General features: G+C 38.6%; 1 protein-coding gene across 48 annotated transcripts in view; it reads right to left on the minus strand.

Annotated features, from left to right (window-relative positions):
- The window catches only part of DTNB (dystrobrevin beta), a 311592-nt gene that overhangs the window by 152948 nt on the left and 138633 nt on the right, over positions 1-20011 (minus strand). For all 48 annotated transcript variants that reach the window (XR_002516573.2, XR_001893946.3, XM_017947357.3 and 45 more), the window contains one exon: positions 5017-5141. Coding sequence is in view for 46 of the 48 variants with exons in the window: in XM_017947357.3 (XP_017802846.1) it covers positions 5017-5141 (125 nt within the window). In the remaining 2 variants the exon portion in view is untranslated. The remainder of the gene's footprint in view (positions 1-5016; positions 5142-20011) is intronic.

Raw genomic sequence — 20011 nt, forward strand, 5'->3', positions numbered from 1 at the left:
TTGGAGGTTTTGGATAAATTTCAAAAACATTACTTAATAAAGTAATAAACTTACAGAACGCTATGTAAAGCATGACCATTTATATATAGTTTTAACATATCTGATTTTTATGGATGTATAAATATCTAATAAAAGTATTTTTAAAAAGTAAAAAATCATGAATACCAAACAAATGTTAGTGGCTACCCTTTGGGAGAAGGAAAAGGTGATTAGATGAAGAAGAGGAACACAGGAGACTACAGTTTTATCTACAATGTTTTATTCATTTTTAAAAAAAGATCCAGGCTGGGCACGGTGGCTCACACTTGTAATTCTAGGAAGCTGAGGCAGGTGGATCACCTGAAGTTGGGAGTTCAAGACCAGCCTGACCAACATGGTGAAACCCCATCTCTACTAAAAATACAAAATTAGCCAAGCGTGGTGGCACATGTCTGTAATCCCAGCTACTCGGGAGGCTGAGGCAGGAGAATCGCTTGAACCTGGGAAGTGAAGATTGCAGTGAGCCGAAATCACACCATTGCACTCCAGCCTAGGCAACAAGAGCGAAATTCCGTCTCAAAAAAAAAAAAAAAAAAAATCCAAGGTAAACATTGACCAAACTTGCCAGTTAAAAGACTATCAGGTTATCAGGTTAGATTTTTAAAATCCAGCTTATAATTTACAAGAAACATAGTCAAAACCTAAACACACAGGAAAGTTGAAGGTAAAAGTTTAGAAAAAGTTATGCCAAGCACAAACCTAGCAAAAGATATTGAAAGACGTTACTGTAGGTAGATAAAATAGACTTGAAAACAAATAAAATATTAAGGACAAATAGAGTCACTATACAAGAATAAATTTTCACTGTCCTAGTGAAGTATGTATAATTTTGAGTAAGTAAGGCTATGTATGATTTGAGCAACATAATTAACAAACTTGACCTAATGGACATATATTCATCCACTACATAACTCTGCATCCAACAAGCATAGAATAAACCTTGTTTTCAAGCTTACATGGAACATAATATAAACCTGATCATATACTAGACAATAAATATCTTAACCAATTTTTAAAAATTGAAAAATACAGACCATTTTCCAGACTAAAAGTAAGTTATAAATTAATAACGAAAAGGCAACTAGAAAACCTCTGTATGTCTGGAAATTAAGAAAGTATATACTTCTCAAAGAAGAATCCTAAAATAACTTAGGAAATATTTAGAAGTAAACAACAAAAAATATTATATGGTAAAACCTGGGTAATACCCAGATAGGGTTCAGATAAATTTATAGCCTTAAATGTTTCTACTAGGGGAAAAAAAACACAAAAATAAAAAAAAAAAACTGAAATCTTCAGGCTTAGATGGCTCCATTAGTGAGTTTCATCAAAAATTTACAAAGAAAATAACTCCAATCTTGAACAAGCTCTTCCAAAAATATAAAAAGAGAGAATGCTCCTCCATTTTGTAAGAATCGCACACTGGGTGATAAAAACAACAAAACAAAAATAACCCCAAATCAAGGGAAGTTATAGGAGAGTTTCACTCAAAAACATAGCCAAAATCTAAACGAAATACTAGCAAACAAAATCCAGCAGTGTATTCAAACAATGGCCAACTCAGATTTATTCTGGGAAGGTAAAGATGATGTTACAAAACACTTAATGTAATTCACTACGATAATAGAATAAAGAAAAAGTCTTTGATCATCAATAGAGAAAATCATATAATCATCTCAACACAGAAAAAGTCTTTGATAAAAGTCAGTATCCATTCATGACAAAAAGAAAGCATTTTTTATTTCTAGCAAACTAGAAATAAAAGGGAACCTCTTAAACCTGATAAATAGTTTATACAAAACCTACATCAAATAACATACTAAATGAATGCCGAAAGCATTCTCTGTGGGATTAGTAATAACACAAAAATGCCTTTAAACCACTTCTATTGAGCATTGCACCGGAGGGGCTAGCCAGCATAGTAAGACACCCGCCCACCCTGCAAAAAGTATGATTAATTTTCAAAAGTATAAGGTACAGAAGGGAGGACACAAAGCAGTCATTATTTGCCGATTATATAATTATTTATAGAAAATTCAAAAGAATCTGAGTATAAAGTACCAGAATTAACAAACAATTTAAGCAAGACGACTGCCTAGATAGTGGACTAAAATACAAAAACTATTTGCATTTCCATACACTAGTAACAAACTGTTAAGAAATATAATTCAGAAAATATTCCATTTGCATTACAGCATATGCTTACCAAAACACATCGAACTGTACACTTAAAGTAGGTGTGTTTTATTACATGTAAAGTATATCTTAAATAACTGTAGGAAAAAGGACACTACTGACACTTTTTGTAACAGCAATTACAAATGTCAAGTGACATAAGAGTTAATCTAATATATAAAGACTTTTCTGGGGAACAATGATAAAACTTTACTTAAAGCTATAAAAAGATATTTAAATAAATGCAAAGACACATTCGTGGAATGAAAGCTTTAAAACCAGAAGGATGTCAGTTCTCCCCAATTTGATCTTTAGATTCAGTGAATCTCTGATCAAAAATCTCAACAAAATTTTATGAGGAACTCAGTAAGATGAGTCTAAACTTTATTTGAAAGAGCAAAGAGCTAGTAACAGACAAGACACTCAGAAAAAGTAGATTACTTAGTCCCTTATGGTAATTGACACAGTGAGATATTGGCATAGGGATAGGCAATTCGACCAAAGGAGCAGAATAAAGAACCCAGAAGCCAGTCTGTGCATATTTGGAAACTTCATTTTTTACAATGGTGGCATTGTAGTCAGTGGGGAAATGATGGATTATCTATTGAATGACCCTGAGACAAGTTATTATTCAAATGCACAAAGCGAGGGGCTGGGGAAGAGAACTGGATATTCTACATCACATCACACACAAAAATCCATTCCAAATGAATTAAAGACATATGTGAAAAGGCCATCTTTAAAACCTAAAGAAAAAAGTAAAGAGAAAACCACTATAATGTTGAGACAGGCAAGGAAAAACACGAATCAAAAAGGAAAAAGGTTAACAGATTTAACAAAAAAATTGGATTATAGGCAACAGATAAACTGTGCTATGGAACACTATGTAGGGGTGGAGGACATCCTTTTCCCTAGCAAGAAGAAAGCAATGAGAAACTACAGGAAAAACAACAACAACTGTACAAGAAAATCAATCCAGTTAAAAATTCAATAGGAATGATTTTCAGCAATCGATGGTAAGTAAGAAAGAAAAGCCCAGTGAACTCCAAAGACAGAGTAACTGCACAAAAGGATCCACAGAATCACAGCATACTATGTGACTGTGTAATGAAGGATACTACCTGTAAATGTCATTATTTGGTTTTATTAGATTTAACCCTTGATCAACCTCAGAAGACTTAGTTATGGTTATCGAAGAGAACAGAAATATTATCAGCTTTGACAACATAACAATAAGGGCACAGATGGCAGATGTTAGGAGGCAAAGGAAAAGTAGACAGAAGATGCTAATTTTCTCAGTTTACAAAGTGGAAGTCAAAAAGAAGTTATAAGAAACAGTGTTTTTAAAATATTATTTAAAATTAAAAAGGTAACCAACTTAAAAATGGTGATATAATTATGAAAAACAGGGATGGGTTGGTATGTAGAGTTAAAAATGAGGCCGATTCCTTATACCACAAAAGTAAGTCAATAATGTCTAAAATTGGCTGGGCTCAGTGGCTCATGCCTGTAATCCCAGCACTTTGGGAGGCTGAGGCAGGTGGATCACTTGAACCCAGAGTTCAAGACCAGCCTAGGCAACATGGCGAAACACCATCTCTACCAAAAATTTAAAAACAATTAGCTGAGCATGGTGGCCTGCACCTATAGTCTCAGCTACCTGTGAGGCTGAAGTGGGAGGATTGCTTGAACCTGGGAGGCGGAGGCTGCAGTGAGCTGAGATCACACCACTGCACTCCAGACTGGGTGACAAAGCGAGACCCTGTCTCAAAAAATAATAATGATAACAATGTCTAAAACTGATTAAGTCAAGAAATAGTGCTCCAAACATATTATTTAGAAATATAGAGATAACTATTAGTAGATTTAAAACCCAAAGGACAGTGAAGTGTGGGAGGGTATGTTGCATTCATTATAAGCTCTTGTGTGACTGAATTTTTAATTCACATGCATGGGTTATTTTAATAAATATAAACAGATTTCTAAATAATTGAAAGAAAAAAGGAAAAAGATTGAGATTCTCTAGAGTTCATTTAGTCAAACACCTTCCATCAGGGAGGTGAAAGAAAATGAATGCCCACTCCAACAGAAAAACTTCTAAACATCTGATAAAGATTCGTGATCCAAAACCCTATCAAATTTATTCATCAGGGAAGCATATTATCATCATTTAATTCAGAGTGAAGAAAGTAGTTTACAGGCTGAATCTTATCCTTCACTGTTTCTCTTCCTCCCTACTTTCCTTTCTCTATTTCTCAACTTTATTGTTCTCCTCTAGCTTTGCTTTACTTAGCATGAATATTCAAACTAAATACATACAAATAAATATATACAAAATACCAGTTTTATTTGTAGAATATAGTCTTATATTTCCTAATTTTCTCTCAATACAAAAAGAGCAAATTAAGTTGATTTTCATTTCCATGTTGTCTACATTAACTTAAAAGTCTCTACGGGCATTACTGCTGTAGAGAAAAAGATCTCTACCACTGATTTAAGGAATGAACCCAAAACCACAAAAGGCAACCCACCTAAAACCAGAACAATAATTACTCTTCAATGGGCTCATGTTTCTGGAGGCTGCCATATTACTCAGGCTTCAGGAATCAGGAGCTAGGTTTCCACGTGGACACTTAAGGTGATTTACAGAGAAGAAAGCTTGACGTCTAAGTTCCCCCAAAAGAAAGTAAAAACCCGAAAAGTTCAATGTTCATGTTAAGTGATGTCTGGTTTTGATCCACAGGAATTTCACAAGGCCCCCATTTCAGTGTGATCCACAGGCACTTCCAGGGGTATACTTACACTATATGTGCAAGGTCAAGTGGTTTCTCTGGTTGCTCAGGAAAAACAGGATGCGGGGGTTCTCTCGTGGGTACACACCCCAAAGATTTACTAATTGCATGGCTCAGCTTCTTTGCAGGAGATTTCTGTGTCAAAGTAGAAAACAGTAAGGAATTAACTCTTCAAAAGAATGAAAGGAACTTCAAAAAAAAAAAAACAAAACAAAACTTTGTGACAAGAGTGTAAAAACATCTTTTCAAATGCAAATCAAGTTTCATTATTGTCAACATCATTGGGCCTTGCAGAAAGGAACCTCCAGTTGTCCCAAGGTCATCTGTGGTCCTTCATTTCTGCAGTTCCTCCTTCATGTTTACTATAAAGTCACACTATCAAGTAATGTCAACTTTCCTTCTGGACATCTCTGTGTACTCTTGGCAAGAACTCCCTCCTTTGATGCTTCTAGATCATTTTTGTTAAGATGTTAAAGTTAATTCCCTGACCAGAGTCAGAACTTTTTGATGGAGGCCAGGTGCAGTGGCTCATACCTGTAATCCCAACGCTTTGGAAGGCTGAGGCGGGTGGATCACCTGAGGTCGGGAGTTCGAGACTAGCCCGACCAACATGTTGAAACCACGTCTCTACTAAAAATACTAAATTAACCAGGCATGGTGGTGCGAGCCTGTAATCCCAGCTACATGGGAGGCTGAGGCAGGAAAATTGCTTGAACCTGGGAGGCAGAGGTTGCAGTGAGCCAAGATCACGCCATTGTACTTCAGCCTGGGCAACAAGAGCAAAACTCTGTCTCAAAAAAAAAAAAAAAGAACTTTTTGATGGGCTACGATACTAAAAGGCTAAGAGCACACAACTTATGCATGTTAGCAAATTAGCTAAGTTACAACCCCAAGATGTTAGGATATTCCCAAATAAACATAAGGCAGAACATTTGATATTAAGGGTCTGGTTATGTAGCTGGATACAGAGTACGTTCATAATATGCAGACCCAGGACTCTACATTACGATATATAAAGCTACAAAAATAAGTTGGCATACCAATACATTCTTCTGGAAGGTAGAATAATACCCACCAAAGACTACCAAGTCTAAGAGTCAATCATAAATATGCACAAAAGTAAACAACATGCCACAATCAGGTTAAATAGAACATTCACTTCTTTTTTCTTTTCTTTTTTTTTGAGATGGAGTCTTGTTCTGTTGCCCAGGCTGGAAAGCAATGGTGTGATCTCGGCTCACTGCAACTCTGCCTCCCGGGTTCAAGCAATTCTCCTGTCTCAGCCTCCCGAGTAGCTGGGATTACAGGCGCCCACCACCATGCCCGGCTAATTTTTGTATTTTTAGAAGAGACAGGGTTTCACCATATTGGTCAGGCTGGTCTCAAACTCCAGACCTCAGGTGATCCACCTGCCTCAGCCTCCCAAAGTGCTGGGATTACAGGTGTGAGCCACCACACCCAGCCTAGAACCTTCACTTCTAAAACTCATATTTAAAGGAGGCTCCTTTTATACAGATTATACTGTCCACCCAATTCCCCTAAAATAATACTGTTATCTGAGATTTTCTTGGCAGGATATTAACTGTAAAAAAGTTTAACTATTTCATTCTGCTGCCTCTGCAGTTTATTATCATATGTGCCACTTAAATTGGAAAATAAAACATGGTTGCAGTTGTCTGCCTCATCAATGCCACGTCCCCACTAGACTTCTATATGCTGCTTGCTGTAGTATTTTAACACAAAATAAACAAAAATCTGTTTGCCTGTAAGACCATACAGGCACAGTTAATGAATACTTATTTATAATAAAGACTCAATAATACAATTTTTTCAGAAACTTTGTATATTGGCTCCAAATCACCTACTACTATTCCCTTCAACACATTAAATTCTGGGAAAACTTGGTCAGGCACAGTGGCTCACTCCTATAATCCCAGCACTTTGGGAGGCAGAGGCAGGTGCATCACTTGAGCCCAGGAGTTTGAGATCAGCCTAAGCAACATGGCGAAACTCTGTCTCTACAAAAAGTATCAAAAAAATTAGTTGGTGCGGTGGCATGTACCTGTAATCCCAGTTACTTGGGAAGCTGAGGTGGGAGGATCACTTCAGCCTGGGTCGTCGAGGCTGCAGTGAGCTGAGATTGTGCCAACTGCACCCCACCCTGGGCAACAGAGTAAGACCCTGTTCCCCCTCCCCCCCCAAAAAAAAAATTCTGGGAAAAGTCTAGATGTAACCTAATTTCCTGAAAGTATATAAAGCGAAACATAGCAGAAATTCTCAACTTCTCCCCTAACTTCTTTCCATTTTCCTTTTGCCCATCAAGAAGTCATGACGTGACGCTGAATTTTCCCGCACTACAACAGTTTCTGCACTGCCCCCAGAGATCATGTCACCCTTCTGCTTAACACCCTTCAAAGGCTGATAGTCACTTACAGAATGAGATCTAAATAAATGCCTTCATTTTCCATACAAAAGCTTTCACACCTGACTCCTGCCTCTCTCTCTTTCCACTTCCCACTCACGTAAATGATGAGCTGCTCACAGTTAACTCAATACACACTGTGCTCTTTTAGGTCTCTGTATCTTGGCACATGCCTTTTCCAGGTCTCCCTTTCCCAATCTACCTTTCTGTACATTTTTTGCTCATCTCTCAAGCCTGCTGGTCAGCATCCCTTCCTCTGTGAAAACTTTCCTCACTGCTCCATACGACAGCAAGTGCCTTTCCAGGCTACCCATTTACCTGTACCTATTTCCACTGTTTCACTTACCATGCTATACTGCAATTTTTATTTTTATTTATTTATGTATTTATTTGAGACAGAGTCTCGATCTGTCACCAGGCTAGAGTGCAGTGGCGCGATCTCGGCTCACCGCAACCACCGCCTCCCAGGTTCAAGCGATTCTTCTGCCTCAGCCTCCCGATTCGCTGGGACTACAGGTGCATGCCACCACGCCTGGCTAATTTTTGTATTTTTAGTAGATATGGGGTTTCACCATGTTGGCCAGGATGGTCTTGATCTCCTGACTTCGCGAACCGCCCGCCTCAGTCTCCCAAAGTGCTGGGATTACAGGCGTGAGCCACCACGCCCAGCCGCATACTGCAGTTTTTAATTTGTTTGTCCATCTCTGTTATACTGCTGCTTCTGAGGGTACGATTTACATCTTATTCATCTTTGTATTTGAACAAATTATTTACCTAGATGAATTTTCCAGATTGCTTTTACCTACCTAGTAAAACCATATAAATCTTTTTTTATTTTTTGAGAATTACAAGTAGAGGCAATCAGAGGATATCAAAGAGAACACCTTACTTTCACCTTTATAAGGAAACACTACATCTGTCATCCATGTATTAACATCATGATTTTTTGCTGTATCGGCCATTAATTCATGTAATGTATGTGAAACGTATTATCACACAGACTACTTTAGCTCCATCCTAAAAAAATAGCCATGAAATAGAAAGGTAAAATCAATACATCAAGATGAATTCCAAATAATTAAAGCACACCAAGGGAAGCTTGGTATGTATGGGAAGGAAAAAAACTGAAGTAAAGACATGTAATTGGAGTATTAACTAAGGCCTAAAAAAAGATACTACCTTAAAAATTTTAAAACTATGTATCCAATCAGGTTGTCTAAACACAAAAATAAGTGATTTCCTTAAAAGATCTCAGATTATGACTTGGACCTGAAGTGAAGTTTGATAATGAGTTAGTTTAGGAGGCTACTATAACAAAGTCTCTAAGCAAGAGTTTGAAAAATGCTGTGTCAAGACAGGGGCATTAGCTCTTCTGTCCAGTCAGCCCCTAAGATGAAGCCCCAGACTCAAGAATCGACAACTAAAAATTTAAGGAAGCAAAGAGGGCGCGAGGGCAGAAGAAGAACACGACACGTGCAGGACCTGGAGTCTCCTCCACTTCATTTAAGCTCCTATATCAGAGACACTCTTTGAGGTTTTGGTACTTTCTCCCAACTTGCACTCTAAAACTGATTTAATGGAGAGGTCTTAACATAGAAAGTTAAATCCTCTCTAAATACTCTTAGGCAATGATTTCAAATAGGATATTGTGTTTTCAATACAGTAATCCACTTTACCAAATTTCAAAACATTTCCTATCCTCTGTTAAAAATACTACAGGTTATATTTTAAAAATATACCAGGCTGGGCATGGTGGCTCACGCCTATAATACCAGCACTTTGGGAGGTCAAGGTGGGAGGATTACCTGAGGCCAGGAGTTCATGATCAGCCTGGGCAACACAGTAAGACTCCATCTCAAAAAGAAAAAAAAAAAAATCCAAACATCAGCCAGGTGTGATGGCACGTGCTTGTAGTCCTAGCAACTCAGGAGGCTGAGGCGAGAGGATCGCTTGAGTCCAGGAGTCTGAGGCTGCAGTGAGCTATGACAGTGCTACTGTATTCCAGCCTAGGTGACAAACTGAGACCCTGTTTCTAAATATACATATCTATACACACACCAAAGAGTATAAAATGTGTACAGTGTTTTTTTTTAGACAGAGTTTCGCTCTTGTTGCCCACTCTGAAGTGTAATGGCGTGATCTCGGCTCACTGCATCCTCGGCCTCCTGGATGCAAGCAGTTCTCCTGCCTCAGCCTCCCTAGTAGCTCAGACTACAGGCATACGCCACCACACCCAGCTAATTTTTGTATTTTTAGTAGAGACAGGGTTTCACTATGTTGGTCAGGCTGGCCTCAAACTCCTGACCTCAGGTGATCCACCCACCTCAGCCTCCCAAAGTGCTGGGATTACAGGCATGAGCCACCACACCCGGCTGTACAGTTTTAAAAGTTATAAAACAAATACCTACCTACCCACTATTCTGCCTGTGAAACAGAACATTTGTCACTCTGAAGACTCCTTATGGGCCCTCATCCTAATACTATATCCCACTCACACTCTACCCCCTCTTCTCCTGATAATCACTATCCTGGATTTCGTATTAATCATTTCTTTGACTTTATTATCTTAGCAATTACGTATAATACATTGTTTAGATACGTATAAAACCTGTATAGCTCTCTATATATTCTCCTGCAACTTGCTTCTTTCACTCAGTTATGTTACAACTTATCCATTTTGATGGATATAATTGCAATTCATTTTTTTCACTGCTTGATGTTATTTCATTGGTTAATTACACTGTAATTTATATATCCATTCCACTGCTGATGAACATTTGGGGTGTTTCCACATTTTCCATTCATTTGCAATGCTGGTATAACTTTCCTGTCCATGTCTCTTATGGCCATGTATAAGAATTTCATAAGAGTAGAATTATTGGTTCATAGGGTTATGCACATTCAATTTTACTAAGCACTGCCAACTCGTTTTTACAAAGTGGTTACATTAATTTCCACTCTCATCAGCTGTGTGAAAGTTCCTGAAACTTCACATTCTGGCCAACTTTGTCATTGCCAGACATTTTAACATTTGCCAAGCTGGTGGGTGATGAATGGTACTGTGGTTTTAATTTGCAATTCCCTGGTTATTAAAAAGATTGAGCCTCTTTTCCTATGTTTATGGGCCATTTGTGTTTCTTCTTCTGTGAAATGCCTGTTTCTGTCTTTGTCATAGGGTTGCACTGGATTTTTTTTTTTTTTTTAACTGATTTTTTAGAGTTTATACTTTTTGTATTTTAACCCTAGGAAAGTTGTATCTTACAAACAACTCCTATTTTGAGGCTTGTTCCTCACTCTATGTTTCTGATGAATATCTTTAAGTATCAGTGGTCCCAGTTTAGTAATTTTTTCCTCTATATTCTGTCCTTTTTGTATCTTAAGGAATACTTCCCTCCGAGGCTATAAAGTATACTCCCAAATTACCGTCTAAAATGTTGTATAGTCTTCACTTTTCATAGTTAAGTCTGAATCTACTTAGAAATAATGTCTTGATAGGTATCAGGAAATATTCCAATTTTGTCCTACATTTACTACTTACATTTATCATTTAATAGTCCATTATTTAATAAATGGACTATTACTACGTATATTCCTGCTGGATATATATTCTACTTCTGTCCCTATCACAACACCAGTGATTTTATGACTATAGCTTCCTCCTGTATTTTCAGGAAGTGCAAGTGCCCCGGACCTACAGTCTTCTTTAGGGGTGTCTTCATTATCTTCGGCCCTTTGTACTTACCACTTAAGTTTTAGAATCAGTTTGTCATTTACCACCCAAAAATCCTGTTGGGATTTCAATGGGAACTGATCAAATCTATGGATAATTCTGGAGAGAACTGACATCTTTGCATACTGACCATTCCTTTCCATAACTGTGTTCATTTCCCCATGTATTTAAATCTTCTTTAATGTCTTTCAATAAAGTTTCAAATTCTTCTCCATAAAGGATTTATATGTCTGTTCTTATTCCTAGTTATTTTATAAACAGGTTTTGTATATAGCAGCCCTGCTCTTTTTTATAAGTTGTGATAAAATATACATAGCGTAAAATTTACCATCACAATCATTTTATTATTATTATTTTAGAGACAGGGTCTCGCTGTTGCCCAGGCTGGAGTGCAATGCTCAATCATTTAAAAATGTACAGTTCGGGCTGCGCGTGGTGGCTCACGCCTGTAATCCCAGCATTTTGGGAGGCTGAGGTGGGTGGATCACCTGAGGTCAGGAGTCCAACACTAGCCTGGTCAACATGGTGAAACCCCGTCTCTACTAAAAATACAAAAAATTAGCCGGGCGTAGTGGTGGGCGCACCTGTAATCCCAGCTACTTGGGAGGCTGAGGCAGGAGAATCACTTGAACCCCAGAGGTGGAGGTTGCAGTGAGCTGAGATCACACCACTGCACTCCAGCCTGGATGACAGCAAGACTCGGTCTCAAAATAAATAAATAAATAAATAAAAAAGTACAGTTCAGTAGGGTGAAGTATATTCACGTTGTTGTGCAACCAATCTCAGGAACGTTTTCATCTTGTAGAGCTGAAAGTACATACTCATTTAAAAAATGCGCTTTTCCCCCTCCCTCCAGCCCCTGAAAACCGCCAATGGCCATGTAGGATGCTTCTGTCCCTTTGTTATCATGAACAGCGTTGCTATGAACATGAGTGTACAAACATCTCTTTGAGACTCTGCTTTCAATTCTTTTGGTTATATACCCATTAGTGGAATTGCTGGGTTATATGGTAGTTTTGCTTTTAACTTTTTGAGGAACCACCATACTACTTTCCACAAAAGTTGCACCATTTTAAATTCCACCAATAGTTCACAATGGTTACAGTTTCTTAGGGTCGCCAATAAAATGTTAAATAAAAGTGGAGATAACAAGCCTTCTTATTTTGTTTTTGATCTTAAACATTTTCAATATTTTGCCAGTAAATGTAAGAGATGCTATCAGATTTTACAAATACTTTACATTAGGTTAAGGTAGTTTCTCCTACCCATGGATTACTAAGGTTTTTGTTGTTGTTTTGTGTGTGTTTAAATTATCAATAGATGTTGGGTTTTTGGTTTTTGTTTTGAGACTGAGTCTTGCTCTGTCGCTCAGGCTGGAGTGCAGTGGCGCAATCTCGGCTCATTGTAACCTCCACCTTCGGGGTTCAACCAATTCTTTTGCCTCAGCCTCACCGTGCCCAGCTCAGATGTTGGGTTTAACAAATATTTTATATGAGTCCTTTGAGATAACTATAAGGATTTAATCCATCAATCTATGAAAGTGGTAAATTATAAGAATACACCCTTAATTGCTAAATAAAACCAGTGTGGTCATGATACATTATTTTTCCTAAACACTGCTGAATTTTCTACTATTTTCTTCATGTTTTCATTTATGTTTGTAAGGGAATGGCTTGTAATTTTCCTTTTCTTGCTGACTTTTAAGACTTTGGTACCAAGGTTATTCCAGCCTCAAAAATGAAATTGGGAGTGCTCATTACTTCTTACAGAATCTGGGAAATTTTGTATAATACTGCAATTATTTTTAATAGAATATTTGCTGAAATTCACATAAAGTCACTCAGGCCTGGTTGTTTCCTTTGTGTAAATATATTGAGCAAATTCAATTTCTTTAATAATTATGTTATTATTTGGGTGTTCTATTCCATCTTGAATCAGTTTTGGTAAGCAACGGTGTTTTAGAAATTTGTTCATTTCAACTTAGCTTTTAATAAGCAAATGTACAGTTCTTATCTTTTTGCCCTTGATTTCCCAGAGAATACAGTCTCTATGATATTATACTAATTCTTTTTTGAGGCTTCCTTTATGTGGTCAATTTTTGTATATTTGAAAAAAAAAAAAGAGCAATCATTCATTGCTGGATACATTGAAATTATCCAGTTTGAAAATGTATTTCTCAATCTCACTGTGTTCCTATTAACTTTTTTTTTTTGAGACGGAGTCTCACTGTGTTGGCCAGGCTGGAGTGCAGTGGCGCGATCTCAGTTCACTGCAAGCTCTGCCTCCCAGGTTCACGCCATTCTCCTGCCTCAGCCTCCCGAATAGCTGGGACTACAGGTGCCCGCCACCCCGCCCGGCTCATTTTTTGTATTTTTTTTTTTTTTTTTTTTAGTAGAGACGGGGTGTCACCATGTTAGCCAGGATGGTCTTGATCTCCTGACCTCGTGATCCGCCGTCTTGGCCTCCCAAAGTGCTGGGATTACAGGCGTGAGCCACCGCACCCCGCCCTAACTTTTAATTTATATATTTTACAGCTACATTATTTGACATGTATTAGTGTAGAATTGTTAATTTTGTCTTTTTATCTTTGATAAACCATCTCTGGTAAAGACTTTATAAATATGATAAAATATACAAAGTTTACCATTCTAACTTCTCTGGTAAAGATTTTTGCCTTAAAATCCTTTTTCTAAGACTAATATAATTTCAACAAATTTGTTCTGATTAGTACTTGACCTGGTAAGTCTTTTTTATTCTTCACTTACAAGTTTTCTGTGTCCTTATTTTTTGGCTGTCCCGTGAAACAGCATAGAGACAGATTTTGTTTTTGTTTTTGTTTTTTGAGACAGAATCTTGCTCTGTCGCCCAGGCTGGAGTATAGTGGCATGATCTCGGCTCACTGCAACCTCCGCCTCCCGGGTTCAAGAGATTCTCCTGCCTCAGCCTCCCAAGTAACTGGGATTACAGGTGCACGCCACCATGCCCAGCTAATCTTTGTATTTTTAATAGAGACAGGTGTCACCATGCTGGCCAGGCTGGTCAGCAACTCCTGACCTCAAGTGATCTGCCCACCTCGGCCACCTAAAGTGCTGGGATTATAGGCATGAGCCACTGCACCTGGCTGAGACAGATTTTTAAAAATATTTGACAACTGTTGCTTTTTATCTAGAAAATTTAATGAACTTACTGATTAGTAACATATTTTTATTCATTTTTACGGCTTATATGTCATTACTTGTTTTATCTTTTTCCTTTTTGTCCTTTTCAGGTTTTATTTTTCTTATTTTATTTTCCTCTTTTGGAAATTTGCTCTTTGAGTTTACTCTTCTAGCAGCTACTTTTGTTGTTAAATTAAGGTAACATTTATTGAGAACTTAGTGTCAGGGACTTAATGGGTGCTTTTAACTCTCAAAATAGTTTTATGAATTAGACGTTAACATACAGGCACAGAAATTAAAACTCAGTGTAAAAAGTAAGGCTCACATAACTAGGTCTGTCCCTCTTTTCGTGGTACAAACAGCCCCTCAACATGTAAAATTACTCAGAGAAAGAACAGCTGGCGACTGGGAGGGACAGCCAGGGCAGTGAGGCATCCTCACGAGGAGCTAGAAAGAAACAGGAAACCGCAGCCCAGCAAGGGAGATGCGGAGTACCACCCTCTGGGCTCGGGGCTGGGTCACGAAGGTGAGTCGGGGTGGGGACATGGTGTCCAACTGAGGGGCAGATTCCAAAGTGGGCAGCAGCAGGCGACTCACTGCAATGGTTTCATGTGTGTTCCTGTGCTAGGGCTGAGACTTGTTTTCCTCAGATAACAGGCACTGAGATACTCGGAAAAACTTTTTCTTGAGCTCAGATCACTGTGTTTTCAATCAACCTCAAGCTAATTCCTTGCACAGCACAATCTTAAGCTCAGGGTATATGCTGACAGGCCCTGACATTGGGAGCATAACAGCCTAATGGAAAAAGCTCAGGATTGGTGCCTTTGAGGCCATTCCTGTCATTTTCACTTCCAATTACTCTCTTTCTGAGTACATCATCCTCAGCTCCAAGCCACACCATCTGAGGGGATCCAAGCAGAAAAATGTCCCCCGGTGGCAGACTCTTGGTCCAAAGCCGGCTAAAGCCTCAGACAAGTCAAGAACTTTCTCTATTTTAACCACAATCTTAATCAACATCTGTAACCTCATCTAGTAACTTATGTCCTTTAAACTTAATCATGCCTCAACCAGTTTCATGCCATAGTTATTTGGTACTTCAGCTGCACCTTATTATAAGCTCACCAAAATTAGTAATTATTATTTATACCTGGTGCTTAGAGTGATCCACATTTATCAATTCCACTTTGCAGTATTTCTTCCTTCTTGCCTCAAATTATTTTTTGCTCAAAGTATATCCTTCATTAATTCCTTCAGCAATGTTTTGCTGGTGACAAACTCTTTGAGTTTTTTTGAAAAATATCTTTATTTCTTCTTTGCTCTGGAATAGATTAGCTGGGTACAGAAATCTGGATTGATCATTTTGTTCTACCCTTTATATCCTTTACTCACCTTTCACACTTTCCATCTCCTTTTATCTATGTTCAGCACTCTGTATTCTGATTAATTTCATCAGATCTAATTCCCATACCCTAATTTTCACTCGATCAGTCCCTAACTTTCTATTGAGCTTAACTTTGATATTTTTGATTTCTGAAAGTTCAATTTGGCCTTTTTTTCATTCAACTTGTCCCTTTTAACAATGTCACTATTCCCAATTTCATTTCTTTAACTTTTTGAATGTGCTATTTCTGAAGTTCTTGGCATGCTAAACCTATCTGTTGTGTTTGTTTGCTGATTCTCCCTCACAGTAGATTGTTTTGTGATTGGGTTTGCAATTTTTGATAATTAACTAACCTTTAGCAGGGGTTGTTTTCTGCATAGGAGTCCCATTTGAACTGAGCTGTAGAAGTGTATGGCTACAGAGAGCTTTTTTTTTTGGTCTACTTCTGGTAGGTACTTCAGAGCAGTGCTATTATCCAACAGAACCTTAAGGGATGATGAAGACATGCTATACCTGCCTCGTCCAATATGGAAGCCACTAGCCCCATGTGGTTGCTGAACACTAGAAATGCTGCTACTGTGCCTGAGGAACTTTTTATTTATTTATTTACCTATTTATTTTTGAGACAGAGTCTTACTCTCACCGGGGACTACAGGCATGTGCCACCATGCCTGGCTAATTTCTGTATTTTCAGTAGAGATGGGGTTTCACCATGCTGGCCAGGCTGGTCTCAAACTACTGACCCCAAGTGATCGGCCTGCCTTGGCCCCCCAAAGTGCTGGGATTACAGTCATGAGCCACTATGCCCCACTTAGAAACTAAATTTTTAACTTGTGAACCCTGAAAGAACCAATCCTTCTAGATGAATCCTGAGTGGCAAATGGCCTAAATTCAAATACAGCCAAGCAGCCATTTGCTGTCTAGAGGTCACACACATACTCTGCCTTCCCAGTAAATCCTACATTTCTTTAACAATGGGACTTTCGTAACTGTCTGTTCCTACATCAGGCAATAGACTGTGACTTACATCAACCAATCAGAACTCAGCAAACATCAACCAATCAGAACTAGGCAAGTTTGCAACCCTCCCGTGCATAGGTGGACCAGAGTGGGAACCTGGACAGGAACTTTCTCTATAATCCCTTTCTTGGTTCTCTCAGAAAGTGCCTTCATTTTGTGCCAAAGGTTGCATCTCCACAGTTTGCAATCTGTTCACTGGAATAAAATCTCTTTCCTCTAAACTTTTCAGAAAACTTTCATTCACAAATTTAATTTTAAGTAATTTAAACTTGTACTTAACACTTTGGCTTGACAAGATTATTACTTCAGTTTTTCAAGGTAGATTTTGTAGGTTTTCTTTTTTCCCAGAGCCTGGCTGCTGGATATTTTTTGTACCTTCTCTGGGCCACTGGAGTTTTTCTAGCCCCTCTTTCTTAAGGAGGCAGCTCTTCTAAAGTCCTGGCCTTTACAGAATTACTAGTTCTACTTACCTTGAGTGAATCCAAGACAGATTTCCTACGTCATGGGGGCACCAAACCCTAACCTATAGGGCTAAATCCAGTATCCAATCTGATAGACCCCTGGAACACTAGAGTGTTAGGTTTAATTCTGATAGCCAGGGCTTTCTCTGACTTTCAGTCAAGCTAGATTCTGCATTTCAATTGTTGTTGTTATATTTAATCCAGCGTGCATGTCTCTGTCATTGGAGAAAGGAGATTACAATTTAGCTTAGTTTGCCATGTTGCTGGAGTCAGCAATTAGGTTGGTGCAACAAGATAGGATAGATCTTCTATTCTTTTATTTTTTTTCTTTTTGGAGACAGAATACTGCTCTGTTGCCCATACTGGAGTGCAGGTGGTGCAATCAGGGCTCACTATAGCCTTTACCTCGTGGCCTCAAGCAATCCTCCTACCTCAGCCTTCTGAGTAGCTAGGACGAAAGGCATACACCACTGTGCTAAGTTAATTCTTTTGTTGTTGTTGTTGAGACACGGTCTTGCTACATTGCCCAGGCTGGTCTTAAACTCCTGGCCTCAAGTGATCCTCCCACCTCGACCTGCCAGAGTGCTGGGATTACAGCAATGAGCCACCATACCTGGCCAGACTTTCCATTCAATTATTTTAAATGCAAGTTGAATTATTCTTGCATTTCCAGGATAAGTGCTACTTGATAATGCTCAAATTAATTTACTAATTTTTTAATGTAGAAATTTTACACCTGTATTCTTTTTTTTTTAAATCTACCACTAAGAGTCATGCACCTGTATTCTTTCTTTCTTTCTTTTTTTTTTTTGAGACGGAGTTTCACTCTTGTTGTCCAGGCTGGAGTGCAATGGCGCAATCTCGCTCACTGCAACCTCTGCCTCCCAGATTCAAGCAATTCTCCTGCCTCAGCCTCCGGAGTAGCTGGGATTACAGGCACCCACCACCATCCAGCTCATTTTTGTGTTTTAGTGGAGACGAGCTTTCACCATGTTGGGTCAGGCTGGTCTTGAACTCCTGACCTCAGCTGATCCACCCGACTTGGCCTCCCAAAGATGCACTGTATTCTTAAGGGAGGACAGCTTATAGTTTTCTTTTTTGGTGCTGTCCTTGCCTGTTTGGGGATGAAGGTTATGCTGGCCTAGTAAAATTGGTTGGATACATTCCAATTTTGTACTCTGAAATGGTATATATAAAATGAACATTATCTGTTTCTTGAAGTTTTTTTTTTTTTTTTTTTTTTGAGACTGAGTCTGGCTCTGTCGCCCAGGCTGGAGTGCAGTGGCCGGATCTCAGCTCACTGCAAGCTCCGCCTCCCGGGTTCACGCCATTCTCCTGCCTCAGCCTCCCAAGTAGCTGGGACCACAGGCGCCCGCCACTTCGCCCGGCTAGTTTTTTGTATTTTTTAGTAGAGACGGGGTTTCACCGTGTTAGCCAGGATGGTCTCGATCTCCTGACCTCGTGATCCGCCCGTCTCGGCCTCCCAAAGTGCTGGGATTACAGGCTTGAGCCACCGCGCCCGGCCGTTTCTTGAAGTTTTGAGAGAACTCACCTGTTAAACAGTCTGGGCTTGATGCTTTCTTTGGAATGCAGATCTTTGATTCTCATTCTAATATTTTTAACTTGCTTGTTGACTATTAAAGATTTTCTACTTCTTTTACCAGATTTGGTAATATCTATTTTCTTAGAAAACTGTATATTGCATTTAGGTTTTCCAATTTATCAGCATAAAGTTGTTCATAGTATTTTCTTATAATTACAAAAAGCAAAATTGTCTGCACCCCGTATCACTGTTTTCATTTCTGAAATTATGTTTGTACTATAAGAAGTTAGTCAATAAATTAGACCTATTTTACTAATTTTTTTCAAACAACCATCTTTTTGTTATCCTGATCAAGTTTCTTATTTCTATTTCAATAATTTTTAGGTTCATTTTTATTACTCTCTTTTACTTCTGATTTATCAGTACTTCTTTCAGTTTCAGAGTACTGAAATCTAGGTTCCTTTATTTTCGATCTTTTCTTTCCTAGAAAGTACATGTAAGCTTATAATTTTTCATCAAGTATCATCTGAGATGCAAGGCATAGATTTAGGTACACTGTGCTTTTCCAGTCATTTAATTTTGTTAATTTTGATGATGAACTCTTGTCATTCCATAAAGTTAGAAGTTTACATTCTTTTTAAATTCAAGATGTGTGTTAAGGTTTTTGGTTTTTTTTCCCTTTCTGTTGTTAATTTCCAGTTTTACTACATTGTGGTGAGGAAGGCTTCTTCCTAAGAACAGGAGGTAAGGGAGTGAGGCACATGGACATCTGGGGAATGGGCTCTCCAGGCAAAAGGAAGAGCAAGCGCGAGGCCCTAAAAATGCAAGTTTGCCTGGTGTGCTGAAGAATGGCAAGATGTGAGCACAGTGAGCCTTGAGTGGAGTAAGAGAGAGTAGGGCAGAAGATAAGCTGAGAGGTAAGGGGGTCAGGTGGGCTAGTGTCTTGTATGCCACTGTAAGGACTGTGGCTTTTACCCTGAATTAGGTGACAAGCTCTTGGAGTGCATCCAGCAGATAAGGATCTGATGTTTTTTAGCAGAACCACTCTGGCTGCTATATTTAGAACAGACTGAAGGGAAAAGGGCAGAACCAGGGACATCATTCAGAATGCCTCTGTAATAATTACGTATGTATATGTTTACATACACATAAATACACACATACACCCACAAACATGCAGTGTTACTAAGAGCAGGATAAACAGGCTTGTGCTGATATCAATTCTAGACAAATTTCACTTTCTAGCATTTGAACTCTCCCTTGGTCCATCCCAATGTTGCCTGCTTTGAG

The sequence above is a fragment of the Papio anubis genome, chromosome 14 (genome assembly GCF_008728515.1).
Source record: "Papio anubis isolate 15944 chromosome 14, Panubis1.0, whole genome shotgun sequence".
Lineage (NCBI taxonomy): Eukaryota > Metazoa > Chordata > Mammalia > Primates > Cercopithecidae > Papio > Papio anubis.